We start from the raw sequence: 15,592 nt of genomic DNA, 5'->3' as shown, positions 1-15,592 counted from the left end.
CCTAGTGCCCGCGACAGGAATAGATCACACAACGGTCAAACTTGGTCCTTATGTGAGGCAACTGTTGACCCTGGGGTGATCCATTCCTGACGCAGACACTAGGTATAGGCACTCAAGTGGGGTAGTGTTTTTATCAGGACAGGTGAGGAATCACTGGGTGGTGGGAATATTGTGTATCCCAGCATATTCCTGTAGTTTGTGTGACAGAAATGCAAGAAAAATAGAATTTATATTCAACATTTCAGCTTTGCAGGGTATTCTGGGTAAGAAAACTTTGGGGAATCCACACAAGTCACACCTCTGTGGACTCCCCCAGATGTCTAGTTTCCAGAACTGTTTGGGTTTAGTATGTTTCCCTATACGGCAGCTAAACCCAGGACCAAAAACACAGGTGCCTGCCTTACAAAACCAGTTTGCTTTGTGATAGATAATTTTGATGTCTCCACAATATGATTTGGGCGGTGGAATTTGGGGCTGAACTAAATTGGGGAGCTCCCAAGAGAGCTCTCTCTCTATGTGCTTGCCACCACATTTACCTGCTCTCTGGGTTTGGCTAACCCACAGCAGGACTGTCCTCATCACCTCCCTCATAATTTACTGGAAGAGGAGTCATCCAATGAGAGTCCTCGGACTGAAAAATCACTCCCAAAATCTGCGCCATTGTCCTTTCCCTCAGATGCTGTCTCAGTATCTGATGTCTCAGTCTCTGATCCTATGTCAGAGCTGTCCTCTATAACCCGACTGACAGCGTCAGCAGCAGTCATCCATCAAGATGCCATCTCTGCTACTGGCTAAACTGTTGCTCTAAAACACTAGCCTACGTAAACAGTCACAAAATTGCTGGTGTGTGTGTGATACATGCAACAGTAGAGGCCACCTTACCTGCGCTTTTTCCCTCAATCAGCACGTTCTTTCAAGACACTCAAAAAACACCTTGTCACATACCATTCATCACAGTCTTTAGCACCTCCTGCGCGCAGACCAACAATCATTATTGGTGCTCCCACTCCCTTGTCCTCCTCATTACCACCCAGCAAAAGTGCCCTTCATCTCTCCATAGAAGCCCCCCACCCCGCACATGCATTTCATTTGAAGAGAGAGAGAGAGATCACTTTTATATGTGGGTCTCGTTTTCCTGTGGGCCGATCACAGCCTCCAGGGAAACCACACATGCATTGACAAAAGTGATATAGATATATATTTATATATCTATATAGATATATCTATCTACAAAGATAGATATATCTATAGATAGATCTACACACATATATATATATATAGATAGATCCATGTAGACATATATATCTATATATATATATACAGGGAGTGCAGAATTATTAGGCAAATGAGTATTTTGACCACATCATCCTCTTTATGCATGTTGTCTTACTCCAAGCTGTATAGGCTCGAAAGCCTACTACCAATGAAGCATATTAGGTGATGTGCATCTCTGTAATGAGAAGGGGTGTGGTCTAATGACATCAACACCCTATATCAGGTGTGCATAATTATTAGGCAACTTCCTTTCCTTTGGCAAAATGGGTCAAAAGAAGGACTTGACAGGCTCAGAAAAGTCAAAAATAGTGAGATATCTTGCAGAGGGATGCAGCACTCTTAAAATTGCATAGCTTCTGAAGCGTGATCATCGAACAATCAAGCGTTTCATTCAAAATAGTCAACAGGGTCGCAAGAAGCGTGTGGAAAAACCAAGGCGCAAAATAACTGCCCATGAACTGAGAAAAGTCAAGCGTGCAGCTGCCACGATGCCACTTGCCACCAGTTTGGCCATATTTCAGAGCTGCAACATCACTGGAGTGCCCAAAAGCACAAGGTGTGCAATACTCAGAGACATGGCCAAGGTAAGAAAGGCTGAAAGATGACCACCACTGAACAAGACACACAAGCTGAAACGTCAAGACTGGGCCAAGAAATATCTCAAGACTGATTTTTCTAAGGTTTTATGGACTGATGAAATGAGAGTGAGTCTTGATGGGCCAGATGGATGGGCCCGTGGCTGGATTGGTAAAGGGCAGAGAGCTCCAGTCCGACTCAGACGCCAGCAAGGTGGAGGTGGAGTACTGGTTTGGGCTGGTATCATCAAAGATGAGCTTGTGGGGCCTTTTCGGATTGAGGATGGAGTCAAGCTCAACTCCCAGTCCTACTGCCAGTTCCTGGAAGACACCTTCTTCAAGCAGTGGTACAGGAAGAAGTCTGCATCCTTCAAGAAAAACATGATTTTCATGCAGGACAATGCTCCATCACACGCGTCCAAGTACTCCACAGTGTGGCTGGCAAGAAAGGGTATAAAAGAAGGAAATCTAATGACATGGCCTCCTTGTTCACCTGATCTGAACCCCATTGAGAACCTGTGGTCCATCATCAAATGTGAGATTTACAAGGAGGGAAAACAGTACACCTCTCTGAACAGTGTCTGGGAGGCTGTGGTTGCTGCTGCACGCAATGTTGATGGTGAACAGATCAAAACACTGACAGAATCCATGGATGGCAGGCTTTTGAGTGTCCTTGCAAAGAAAGGTGGCTATATTGGTCACTGATTTGTTTTTGTTTTGTTTTTGAATGTCAGAAATGTATATTTGTGAATGTTGAGATGTTATATTGGTTTCACTGGTAATAATAAATAATTGAAATGGGTATATATTTGTTTTTTGTTAAGTTGCCTAATAATTATGCACAGTAATAGTCACCTGCACACACAGATATCCCCCTAACATAGCTAAAACTAAAAACAAACTAAAAACGACTTCCAAAAATATTCAGCTTTGATATTAATGAGTTTTTTGGGTTCATTGAGAACATGGTTGTTGTTCAATAATAAAATTAATCCTCAAAAATACAACTTGCCTAATAATTCTGCACCCCCTGTATATATATATATATATATATACACATATATATATACACATATATATATATATATATATATATATATATATATATACACATATATATATATATATAGATCTATATATATATATATATAGATCTATATTTTTTTAGTAGTTGTATGGTTTCCTTGGGGGCCAAAATGGCCCCCTGGGAAACCCTACAACTACTAAAAAAAAAAAGTAATGCCCCCACATGGGGTCGCCCTGCCCACGGGCGACCCCCTGTCAATTTCTTTCTTTTTAATTTTTTTTTAAATTTAGCCCCTGGAAGGGGGGGGGGGCGCGATCGCGCCCCCCCCCCCCAACCCTCCCAGGGGACACCTACCTCCAAGTTTTCCGAGGGGGCCGACCCCCCACCCCCCCAAGTGAAATCCCTGGTGTCTAGTGGTGTTTCCTGGCCCTCGATCGAAGAGGTGCTGCGATCGATGGCCAGGAAACACATTCAGGAAGGCCTTGTGTGAAAGGGGAGAGTCTCTCCTTTCATACGAGGCCTTCCCGAACGTCGGGAAGGCCATTTGGGGCCATTTTCCCCATCGGAGAAGGAAGCGGCCTTATGGACGGTTCCTGCTCGGATGGGGAAAACACCACTGTGACAGCGCTGATGTCACAAAAGGGTGGGTGGGGGGCGGGGGGATACACAGAAGAGCTTCTGTGTCTCTCCGGGGTTTAAAAAAGCACCCGAGGATTTTTTAACCATCTCCCTGGTGTTGGCCACTGGTCGTGAACTGTACAAGGGAGGTAGTGTGGGGCGTCAGCCAGTAACGGGTTAAAGACGTCATTGGATCGCTGATCAAAGACCTTCTGATGAGGTCAAAAACTAAGGTCTTACTTGAGTTTGGTTGACAGGATACCCAGACAAAACATGGGAGACATCAACACTGTCCCATGAGCTAAAATGTACTCGTAGTACAGCAGAAGTCGGACAAATGCCTCCTATGCAATGGGAGTATCTCAACCACCACAATCTCAATTACCAACAAACGTGAGGGTGATTATTTCAAATTCTGTGGCCTCTCCATTGCTAACATGGTCTAACCATGTACTGTAAACAGCTTAGCGGGCTCTTTCTACAGTATTCAGAGCAACATTACAGTCTGTCTCTGAAGTTTACACTGCTAGGATGCTGCAGAAAACGCGTTCCGCCAATTGAGTACATGAGGATTTTTCACTTGAGTACCCAGTTTGTGGACTTCTACTGCAAACAAGTCTTACTTTTTTAAGATAAGGCCACGTTGCACCGCTAGGATAAGAGACTCTATGCTGGTTACATGTGAACATGTGCACAAACACTTGTGTGGCCTGCACGTTTGTGATTACCCTCTTGCACAGGCAGGTATCTACGCACAGGTAGCCTGTTGCAAAAAGAACTCTTTATGTTTTGGTCCTAAAGATCAGTCTTTACAACTTGAGTGAGCATTCATAGCGTAGTGTATAGCGCTTAGTGAAGGTCTAGGGTGCTTACGCCGCGTACACATTACAGGCAAATTCTGCCCTAAAATAATGTTGTGCGCTACTTTGTCCTACGGGGTCCAGTGAGGTACTTATTTGCAGTTAAACGTACACCCTGAGAGTGTATTTATACTCCCAAACATCCCATATAAACACCTTATGGCACTTACCTGATCTAAATTAATTGCTCTGCACCCCTGACGAGGGGATGTATTGTCTAATATAACATGGCCATTTTTATTAAAGTGGCGACTCCCTAACAAAGCCAGTAGGCCTGCCTTATGTCTAATGATGCCCATTATATTGTAATGTTGCACCTAGTATAGGTGGAAGTATTGTGATTATAGAGTTCAAGACCCACTAATGGTGTAATGTGATGAGGGAGGCGTCAAAGGTATTTCCACCAACCTGATGTATATATTTGTAGTATAATTTGTAGTATTTAGTAGTTTGAGTGTAATAAAACTACTTTTCCTTTTTACAAGAAAAAGTACTGACTGGACAATGATTTATTGACTGTTGTTGTTGCATATCAACAAGCTGGGGTTACTAGCCCGCACCAACTCCCATGAGTAGGCGATAGACTGCTGACATTTGCTACCTTGAGAGAGTTAAGTACGACAATGGGTAATGGATTTATGACTGTAAAAGAAGTCACATCTTTCGCAACTAATAAATTTCTTAAGGATGCCCTTCAGCATTACTCTAAGTTACATTACATTTTAATTTAATTAATTCACTGATTCATCTTAGCTAGTTTACAACAAGCTTTCTGTGCGTAGTGCTGGATATTTAACGATCTGACTTTTTCAAACACTGGGTGCAGAAAATGCTGATTTGCAGGAACATAATATATCCTTAGTACTGTCCTTGCTAGCAGGAAATAAAACTTCTACCTAGTGTGTCAGTATTCCAAGGATTGTAGTAATATTTAATCTAGTTCATTTAGCGCAAATTTACCTGTATGTTTCTGATCGTTATGCAATCAAAAACATACTTTAGGGTTAAAAAATGTTTTAAAAATCAACTTGCCCCTGGCTATTACTAATTAGTGTCACATGTACATACCCCATCAAACCCAATTGACAGATATCAAAGTGCAACACCACCAATAGTGCATCACCAAGTAAAGTGTCTTGATTTGTTTTCATCCTATTAAAATCTTTGTTTCAATCACACTTCAGAATTACAAAAATGTGCTGCATTTTTGCTTTCCTATCAGCTTGATGTGTGTATTTAAGTTACAGGTATTTACCTTTTGTTTTAACAAAAAATGAGAATTTAGTCTTCTCTCTCTCAGTCTCTGCAGTCACTTTTCTTTCTCTAACTGTGAGAGAAGTTCGTAAAGATCAGTCCCAGTGTTGAAAACTAAGTAACAATTTGTCAGAAGCCATAGCCTGACATTTGACCTCGGTCCTTGAAGCATCAAACGTGGCAAGATAAGCACATAATTTAAATGCATCTTTATTTATTGCTTGGATTTTCATAATCCACTAACAATTAGTTCATTAACCACAGTTGGGAAAACTGGCATAGAGGACCCTGTAAAGGAAATGGGATGGGAGAAAAAAGGGGAATGGGGCAATTGATACCTGATAGACAGAGAGAGAGGGAGAGAGAGAGAGAGAGAGAGAGAGAGAGAGAGAGAGAGAGAGAGGGAGAAGAGTGAGCTTCTAATAATGGAAGAAGGGAGCTCTGGAGAAAAGGTCATGCACATGCCATTATTGATTCTCTGCCCAATCAATCATTTATAGTCAGAGCTCCGAGGAGAAGGGAGAGGAGATAAGGCATGTAGAAGAGGTAGAAAGGAGATAGAAGTAAATGTACAGAGGGCAGTAATTGGCACCTGACTGAGAGAGAAAGAGAGACAAGAGGACTCCAGCTAGAGACAGAAGAGGGCACAGGAGATACCTTACATTCAAGAGTTTATCCAGTGCAGTTGTTCCTATAAAATCAATTATGTAGGGCGTCCATGTTCTCTGTGGGTTACACACAGAGAACATACAAATAAAAATAATTATTTTTGTGTAATATCCATGATCTACAGCCACCTCACTATCTGTAAGCATTTCACCAGCTTACCTTGGAACTAGCATTATTACAGAAGTTAACATCACAATGAAGGCAACTGCCTAGATCAGTGGTTCTTAACCTTTTGACTTCTAGAGATCCCCACTTAATCATTTTTGGAATCCGGGACCCCCCACTGAATCATTATTGGAATCTGGGGATCTCCGTTAAGTCGTCTCTTGAAGTCAGGCAGCCCAACCTAAGCAACTTAAATGATCTGAATCACAAAACATTACACAAAAATAAAGAAACAGCCCTTTCATCAACCATTCATCAAACAGATACATAAATGCTGAAATATATTATTTGATTGTCAAACAAATATAAAAAATTAAAATCTCAATTAGATGGTTGGAGTTTTTCCTAAATTAAATTTGAGGCCACTCATCGTGCATACTATATTCTGTTAGATACACTTGCACTGCTCCCACGCATCAACCTGAGGAAAGCAACTTAATTTTCAGTCTCCAATTTTAAATTCCTTCATATATAATGAATGTTATGAAATGTTCAGTTTCACAATCTGCTTCTTCATTTACATACACTTTTATTAATCTGTTCATATCAGTTAATTATCTAAGCAGTTGTGGACCCCCCTCCCGAATAGGCCTAGTGGACCACTATGGGTACCCATACAACAGGTTATGAACCAAAGGGGTCTGGGAGATCTCACAGAGTTTGTACCTTTCAAGTACTTATAGGAAAACACACCAAACTGTGCACGTCGGTTGCAGGCAGAGATTCTCCCACCCTTTGATTACTCTCAACAGAAACACACTATACACATCAAGCTGTGCTTGTCTCTGGCAGGCCCATTGTCATTCTGTGCATGGCAGTAGGTTGGACGGGCTGTGTAAACACAACTTCAAAGGCTCCAAGCCTTTTGTTATGTGATACCTGTGCAATCCACCCAGACAGTCCACAGACAGGTCATTAAGGATGGATGGTTTGTACACTATGTTAAAGCTAATGACAAGTACTTTATTACACATAATCACAAAGAGTACCATAGTAGGCAAGTCTTTTAGTGTTGTTTACCCACTCTGACAAACCCAGTAGATTTTCTCTCTAATAATGTTTGTTAAGGTCATTTAGGAGGGTGTACTGCGCTCTGCCAACTCTAAATTTGAATATATTTTTAATTATGACTGCATGTCTAATAGGTGCCTTGTGAATAATCTCATGTTCAACATAATAGGCCCGAGACAATTAATTTTGGTTGCAGGCTAATGATAAAGGCTATAGTCTTGAGTTATTGCACTGGTAAAAAGTATGTTAGACACCAGGGCCCTCATTACAACATTGGCGGTATTGACTGCCTACCGCCATGGCGACGGCAGCCAACATACTGTCACCGTGGCTACCAGCCGCCCACCCACATTATGACCGTCAACGGAATTCTGCCAGAAGGCTGGCAGAAAACTGTTGACGGTCATGGCGGCGGACGGTGGTAAGGTGGTGCTGCTGTCAGCAGCAGCGCCACACCTGCAAAACGCCTCCAACCATATCATGAGTAATGCCGGAGGACCCTCTGCAAGCAGGTAAGTCGGGTTCTCTGACAGGAGCGGGCGTGGGGGGTGGTGTGTGCATGTGCGGAAGTGTTGTGTGTGTGGGGGTGTGTGCATGTCTGTTTTGATATGCGTGCATGCGGGTGTGAGTCACGTTGAATGAGTGCGTGAATGACTGAATGTGAGTGTACGTGTATGTTGTGTGTTGTGAATGAGTGCGTGCGACAATGTATGTTGCCGTGTATTGCGGTGCGTGAGTATGTATGTGTGCATGCGTGGGTGGATGTGGGTATACATGAGTGTATGAGTGTGTATGTGCGTGCGTGTAGGTGTGTAAATGTGCGGGGGTGACAGAAGAGGGAAGGGAAGGGCTCTCAGGAGGGGGAGGGGGCAGGGGAGACCCCTATCAGTGCCAGGGAAGGAATTCCCTGGCACTCATAGTGCCTACCGCCATGGTTTTCGTGGCGGTACGCTTGCCAAAAAAACCATGGCGGAAGGCGGGGTCATAATCCCGCGAGTGGGACTGTGACGCCTGCCAGGGTGGAGACCGAAGTCTCCAGCCCAGCGGCGGTTACCACCCTGGTGGTCGGTGTGTTAAAGTGGCTGTCTGTCTGAGCGGTATCCGCTGTGGTCATAATTCCTTTTCTTTTTACCGCCGGCCTGTTGGCGGTATTACCGCCGCTTTATCACCGATTGCCAGGGTTGTAATGAGGGCCCATATGTCTGATCTGTGCATTATGAAACGTTGTGACACTGGTAGTAGGCCTGGCTAATTTGTTAAAGCCAATAGCTGTTAAGAGTGAAATGGTATTAAAACATGCTAAATACTGTAGACCGGATTTTATGACACTGAGGGTCGCAGATCAGCATATCAGTCAAGGATGGTGATGTTGACTACTAACTTTCCACCTTTGACAAACACTGGTAATAGAAGATTTATCTGTTAGAATCCATGTAAGGTAAGAGGTGTTGTATATTGATTGGAGAACTGTAATTGAGTAGGTATTTATAATTTTATGACTGTATATCCGCTCATTGCCCTGTGGGAAAGCTTATGCTCAATACAGAAGGCAAGAGTGCCATGCACAGTGGTTTCATCAATAACTTTATTGCAAATGTTGCAGTGACAATATGAAAGATGGCACAGACTATGTCAAAACTATATAATATGAGGAGTAATTAGCTGTGCATGGCCAAGGAGCGAGTTATAATTACCTTTGGGCGTGAGTTTTAGTTACTTGAAAGAAACTCCAACTGTAACTGCTGAATTTCTATGGTTTTGCCGCATAAATTCAGAACCTAACTGTAACGTCCCTGTAACCTATGGTTCCTTTCAGTGGATTTCTATGTTTTTTTAATGTATAGTCATTTTTATTGCTTTACGTGAATCTAACCACCACCGCGCACGACCTTTGGCCATGCACCTCAGAGGTTGACCACAGGGTGGCCAACCCCCTATAAGCACCCAAACAATGCACTGTGCACGGCCTTCTCCCGTATGCAGTAGTGGCTGCCCACAGTCAGTTCCTGTGGTCATCCCCCCTAACCACTCAACCTCATCCTGTATACAGCCCTTTGCGCATGCAGAGCAGAAGTTGGCCACGGCCTCTCTGGGTGTGAGAATAGGTGTGAGAGGCTGTATTTGTGGGTAAGAGGGGCTGTCAGAGTGTCTGTCTGGGTGTGACTGCGCAAATCAGAATTTAAGTGAGTGCATCAGTATGTGAGGGGTCTGTGAGTGGGTGTATCAGGGTGTTAGTGGGTTTGTGAGTGCGTGTGTGACAATCTGAATGGGTGTGTGAGTGGGTGCGTAACTTTCTGGGTCTGAGTGGGTACATTAGGGTCTGACTGGAGCTGTGAGTGCATAAGGGTCTGAGTGGGTCTGTGAGTGGGAGCCTTAGTGTCAGAGTGGGTCTGTTAGTGGGTGCGTATGTGTCCGAGAGGGTGTGTGAGTGGGAGAATTGATTGAAAGAGAGAGAGAGAAAAAGTGAGAGGGAGAGAGATAGAGAGTTTTTTAAGCTTAGATGTTTGATTCACTCAGAATGAGTTACAATTTAAAATATAAAAAAATAATTGTTAACAAATATAATCATTTATACTTTTATATGAAAAAAATGGTAACAAGTCCAGCTGGACTCAAACCCCTGCTGCTCATTGTAAATATCTGGGACCTCCACACTGAGCTACAGCTTTTTCTTTTGTTTAGCCCTTTATGGTCTACCTAAGACTGAGAGGGAGCCCTCAAAGACTCCCCCGCAGTCCCTACATATTATATATATATATATATTTTTTTTTATCAAAATGCCCTCACGGGCTACCTGTCACTGTGGGGTTTCAGCAAGCAGGGAGCTGCTTTGATATGCATGCGTGCAAGAGATTAAACTTCCAATTTTGACAGCGGGACCTTCTTCAAAGGTTCTGCTGTCAAAACCCCAAAAGTTTGTTGTGGCTTGGCTTGGCTGCAGTGCTGCAAACAAGCCACAGCAAACAGCTCTGTCCCTGGGATGGGCACCCTAGGACAGTGCAGGAGCCGGCCAGGAGGTGGTGGCAGTCCCTAGGGCCATCTATGGCTCTATGAGGGGGGCAGTGCAGCCTCCCCTCCAATGTGAAGATAGCCCCAGGGGGTGGTGGTCCTCAGGGCTAATGGGGGTCCGAGACAGACCCCCTTCACTCTTTTTTCTCTTTGCCCCTGGGGGTGTGGTCCACGGTGTGAGGTTAGCTGCAGGCCCTCCTGCATACAGTTTAATAGAAGCCCCGGGGGTGGTGGTCCCCGCATATATTGTAAATGAAGTCCCCAGGGTGGGGTATTTCCTGGGGTGCAGGTAGGGGGGCTCATGCCACGCATATAATTTATAATAGAAGCACTGGGGGTTGGCGTGAGTCCTCCATATATAAAAATGAAAGCCCAGGGCAGCGGTGGCGCCGAAGGCCCTCCCTCTGCATATAAAAAAAATTAAAACTCTGGGGAGGTGGTGCTCCCCAGGCTGTGGGGAGGCCAGGAGCCCACCCCACACACAAACTTTTATTACCCTTGACCTATAAAAAAGCAAGTGCGGTTGCCCTCTGGGACAGCCCCACGAGTGCTAAGGGGTCAGTGTGTGTCTACCCTGGCCCCTTTTCTTTCTTTTTTAATTTTTTTACTTTTTACTGGGAGTCGGCTCAAGCGGAGCCCCCAAGATGGCTGTCAACATTTTCTGGTTTGAAGTGTTGGCAGCCAATCAGACTTGTGCATTTCCCTGTACAAGCTCGTCTTTGTTTCCAAATATTTAGCAGCCAGATATACAAATTAGAATTTCCCTAAATTTCTCAATAACTACTAAACGGATTCACACCAAATAAGCGAAAGTGTAATCTGCATACCAACAGTTAGCTTTCTGCCAAATTTGGTGTAATTCCATCCAGTGGTTCTGTAGTCGTGTCTAAAGAATCCTGTGGGAATTTTTTTTTTTTTACCCCTCCTCCCATGCGCAACAAGAATCACCGCAACATTCTGCTGTGGAATTTTTTTTAAGATTTATGAAACATTGCCAAAGACATAGCAATTCAAAAAATGATTTTGGAAGCATGGTCCTAACTATAACTATGGCGACAACCACTATGTAATAGAGATAGATAGATAGATAGATAGATAGATAGATAGATAGATAGATAGATAGATAGATAGATAGATAGATAGACGGAGGGGCTTTGGATCAGCCCTCTTCTGCCATTGGTCTGTCTGAGTGTTGGTCATACTCTGCTTCCATCCATGACAGCATACAGCATAGGGTAATGCTCATTTCAGTCACTAGCTCAGCTGCCGAATGCATGATGGTATTTTTCCTGATCACATGCACATTTGCTTGATGATGAGAACAATTCAGTGAAACAGCTGGTTGAACAGTTCATTAGATTTCCATTTTTAAGGGTCTCGGTTCATTATTTTCTTTCTGCTTCTTTTTATGTTTTTATAATTTTCTTACAACATACTGCAGCTCCAATAACTTCACTAGTGGGTTCCTCAGTTGCTGCTCAGTTCAGGTGCAAAGTGCTTCATCTTGAACAGTCTCTGCTTTTAAACTAGGCAGCCATCTTGGAATGGTATTGTCAATAGTGTACCATTGCTTATAGATCAAAGATGCGGCTACGTTTGAACTAAAAAAGCAATGACACTATGAACAATATTATTGCGAGATGGCCATATGCTGCTATGTTTTATTTTCTTTTTTACTGCATGTATACAAATTAGGCAGACATGTTTTCTTTTTCTGCTTTTATTCTTCTAATTATCTTGTGTTTTGGGCTTTTGAGTATTTTATTGTGGGTGTGTAAGTGGATGAATGCAGGAATTAGGTAGTGGGTAGACCAATTAATACATAAGTTCAAGAATGTATGCCAGAGTGCCTTTAGGATGACATACTGAGTGCCGAGGTCCGCCACTGACTGAGAAGGCACTTCCAGTTGTAAGCAAGACCTACTAGCATTACCAATGCTTTAACCCTACATGATAGTTTATTTGAACAAAGAGATAGTGCCACAAACAGAGGCAAAAATATTATCAAAAAAAGTTTTTGCAAAATGTATCAAATTGTTTTTGTTGCACACCAGAGATCACCACCAGAAACTGTGTGATGCTCCTGTAAGACATCTAACCTAACTCATTGGGGTATTGCATATATTACCAACATTTTGGAACAACCTGCAGGCCTTAAGTCAGTGTCGTAGTCACATCCTTCCATCCTTTGGGGTTAATGGAAAGAATTACATTTAGCTGAGTAACAGCAGGTAATTTACACTTTCATGAAGCCTCACAAGCTCTAAATAAATTACCTTTCATTGCTGTTATTATATACTGCACTACCTTTCAATTAAAGAGTCAAAGATAAGGGAGTTTCCATCCTTTCACCCATAACATAGCAAAGGTCTAGAAAATTGGAACATATTAGAAATATTTCTTAGTCGCTTCTGAAGATAGACCGATGAAACGAAGATATACAGATACCAATTCAATAATGTAATCTACTAAAGACAACGAGGATTATAGCAATGAAGTCCCTATTTTATGTGGTTTGGCTCATCGTTAAAATTCAGATATTTATTTTTTTGCCTAGGAGAAAATGGCTGTTCATAACGGAGATAAATATGACAAAGAAATGGCATAGCTGCGGCGTGCCAAATGGGTCCAGATGGGCTGAATCCATGTTAGATTCTCAGAAAAAAACACTGAGTATTTAAATTAGTCTATTTAGATTTATTGTGTGTAAATGTAACCTATCTTGATATCCCAAAAAAACAAGGCATGGTCCAGCTAGTCTTGATTTATGCTGGACACCACTGACTTATGAGAAGAGAAAGCTCTGTTGAAAAGTTATGCAGTCCCGGGGGGAAATGAAATTTTAAGAACTTACTGAGACTGCAGCGACTCTTCGTGGCTGAGTGACACCCACCACTCTACCCTCTGCAGCCCAACCGGCTTCCGCTAGGTACTGCAAAAGCAACAAGCAAAGAGAAAATGTGTCAAGGGACAACTTGGTTCACATTTGATATCAGCAATATATAAATGTTTCCCTATTTAAAAAGGGTATTGCATGCCAAAAGATGTTACTAGGGTTTACAATGCTTTATTTATTGAACAATATTTATCCAAACTGGCTTTGCAACATGAACATGTCAGGTGATACTGTAGGAGAAAACACATGCTAGCAATTATACTCGTAAACCAGTAATAGAATTTACTTTATTTTTTTCATTGATTCATTACAGTGCATTTATACAAATATATAATAAATCGCAACACAAAACAGACCAGTCAGGTCGCAGCCTGCAAGTGTAAGAGATAGACAGGTGATGGTGTTTAAGAGTATGAGCTGTTCTAGGTCCATATTACAGACGGCCCACAATTTACCTGTTTGAATCACAGGGCACCTCTTCATAGGTGCACCAGGTGTAAACGGGGGCAGGTGTCCTATTATGATAAATGTGCTGCCCTCAGGACAGCCGCCAAGTCACTGGGGGCAGCACATTCAGTGAAATACAGAGCAGATGTTTTAAAGCCGCTCAGCGTTTTTGTGTAGGTGTGAGGCTGCCTGCACTTTAAAGAGAGCACGCAGATCCCCCTTGAGGTAGGTGTATTGGGTGATTGCACCCGCCTCCAGGGAGAGTTTTGGCTGGTCCATGGAATCCTGTTGCCCCCATCCAGAAGGAAGCCCTCGTGGAGCATACTGAGAGTGTGCCACATTTTTTGTGGCACAGTCGGTGACCGCCTACGGGCCTCTTTGCCTCTTCATCGTGTGTATAATATGTCTTGGGGTGGATTCAAACTGATTCACTCATTTGCATGGGACCAACCCTCAATGTAAATGAGGGAACACCCCGGTGAAGTCAGTACTGGTGCTACATGTGCAGGAGCACAATCATTATTTCAGAAGGGGCCGCACAAGTGTCTACGGCCCTTTCTGTAATAATATAGTGCCCTTGGGTTGAACAAAGCATGTTGCACCCATGGGGCGCTAGTGGCAATGTGAAAGAGCACAAGAAGGTCGATGAGCAGACAGTAAGCACGGAAAATAATGCTGCCAACATATGGAAACATTAAAACCATATAGCAAGCAAAACTTCCATTGAAAGGAAATGGGTAACTAGTATAATTGTTGCAAGTAAAGAGAATCAAGGGGAAAAGAAAACTCAAGGCATATGCAAGTGTTCTGTGTAGACTGACAAGGAGCAGTGGGACATTCAGACAGATGGCAACAGTAAGTAGGGAGGTAAATTAGATAATTCACTAGTAAAATAAAGGATCGGACTCCATTTTCCTGCATAGGTGCAGTCGCCTCATACCAGGCACAAGACTTACCACGGTCATGGTAAGCAGGGTTTACCCATCAGGCTGTTTATTTTACTACCTGATTTACCTCCCTACTTACTGTTGCCGTCTCATAGACGTGAGTTCCACTTTTTCTGAGCTTGTTTACATAATGATCCTTGTAAAAAAAAACACCTGTTGTGACAAAACACGTGTTGGCTGTATTTATGGAACAATGCTCAACCGACTACTTGGCTATGTTTAAGTAATAATGTTCATCCGATGCCCATTTCTACTAATTAAAGGATTCAACTACAACTAACTCAACTGAAGGACGTCTTTATTACGAACTTTGTTTTGAGTGCTGCAGCTTCTGTGTTAAATCTCATGTATGGTGTTTCTTTGAAGCACTACTTTATGTTCTTGGGTACTGGGACATTTTTACAGCATAGCACCATAATCCACTCCATTTCTGCATGAATATCAACTTGAATTACTATTGATTATACTTGCTCAACATGTGGGACGTGCATCCCTTTAGTCCACCACTACACACCCCCTTTCTTGTATACATTTCTTTTTGTTATTGTTTTGTGCCGCCACGCACGGGGAACGCAGTGTGCCTAGGGTGACATTAACTTTTTTAAATGTCTTGGGCCCGCTGCATACCTTGTGTGCGATGGGCCAAAACATTTAAAAAATGAAATGCCACCCTGGGTCCGCCGTGTGCCCTGTATGGGCAGGGCCCAGGGTGGCAGTACATTTTTAAATGTTTTGGGCCTGCTGTACAGTAGGCAGAATGGTTGCAGTTTTTAAAACAAGGAACGAATCCGGAAAAATAAACCATAGCCCTAGCTGTAGAAACATTAAAAAGAACTTCT

General features: G+C 42.9%; 1 protein-coding gene across 2 annotated transcripts in view; it reads right to left on the bottom strand.

Annotated features, from left to right (window-relative positions):
• DHX35 (DEAH-box helicase 35) overlaps positions 1-15,592 on the bottom strand; it is a 494,424-nt gene that overhangs the window by 397,906 nt on the left and 80,926 nt on the right. For both annotated transcript variants that reach the window (XM_069243783.1, XM_069243784.1), the window contains exon 4: positions 13,318-13,395. In XM_069243783.1, coding sequence (XP_069099884.1) covers positions 13,318-13,395 — 78 coding nt within the window. The remainder of the gene's footprint in view (positions 1-13,317; positions 13,396-15,592) is intronic.

The sequence above is a fragment of the Pleurodeles waltl genome, chromosome 7 (genome assembly GCF_031143425.1).
Source record: "Pleurodeles waltl isolate 20211129_DDA chromosome 7, aPleWal1.hap1.20221129, whole genome shotgun sequence".
NCBI lineage: Eukaryota > Metazoa > Chordata > Amphibia > Caudata > Salamandridae > Pleurodeles > Pleurodeles waltl.
This window is presented reverse-complemented; position numbering and strand designations above follow the sequence as displayed.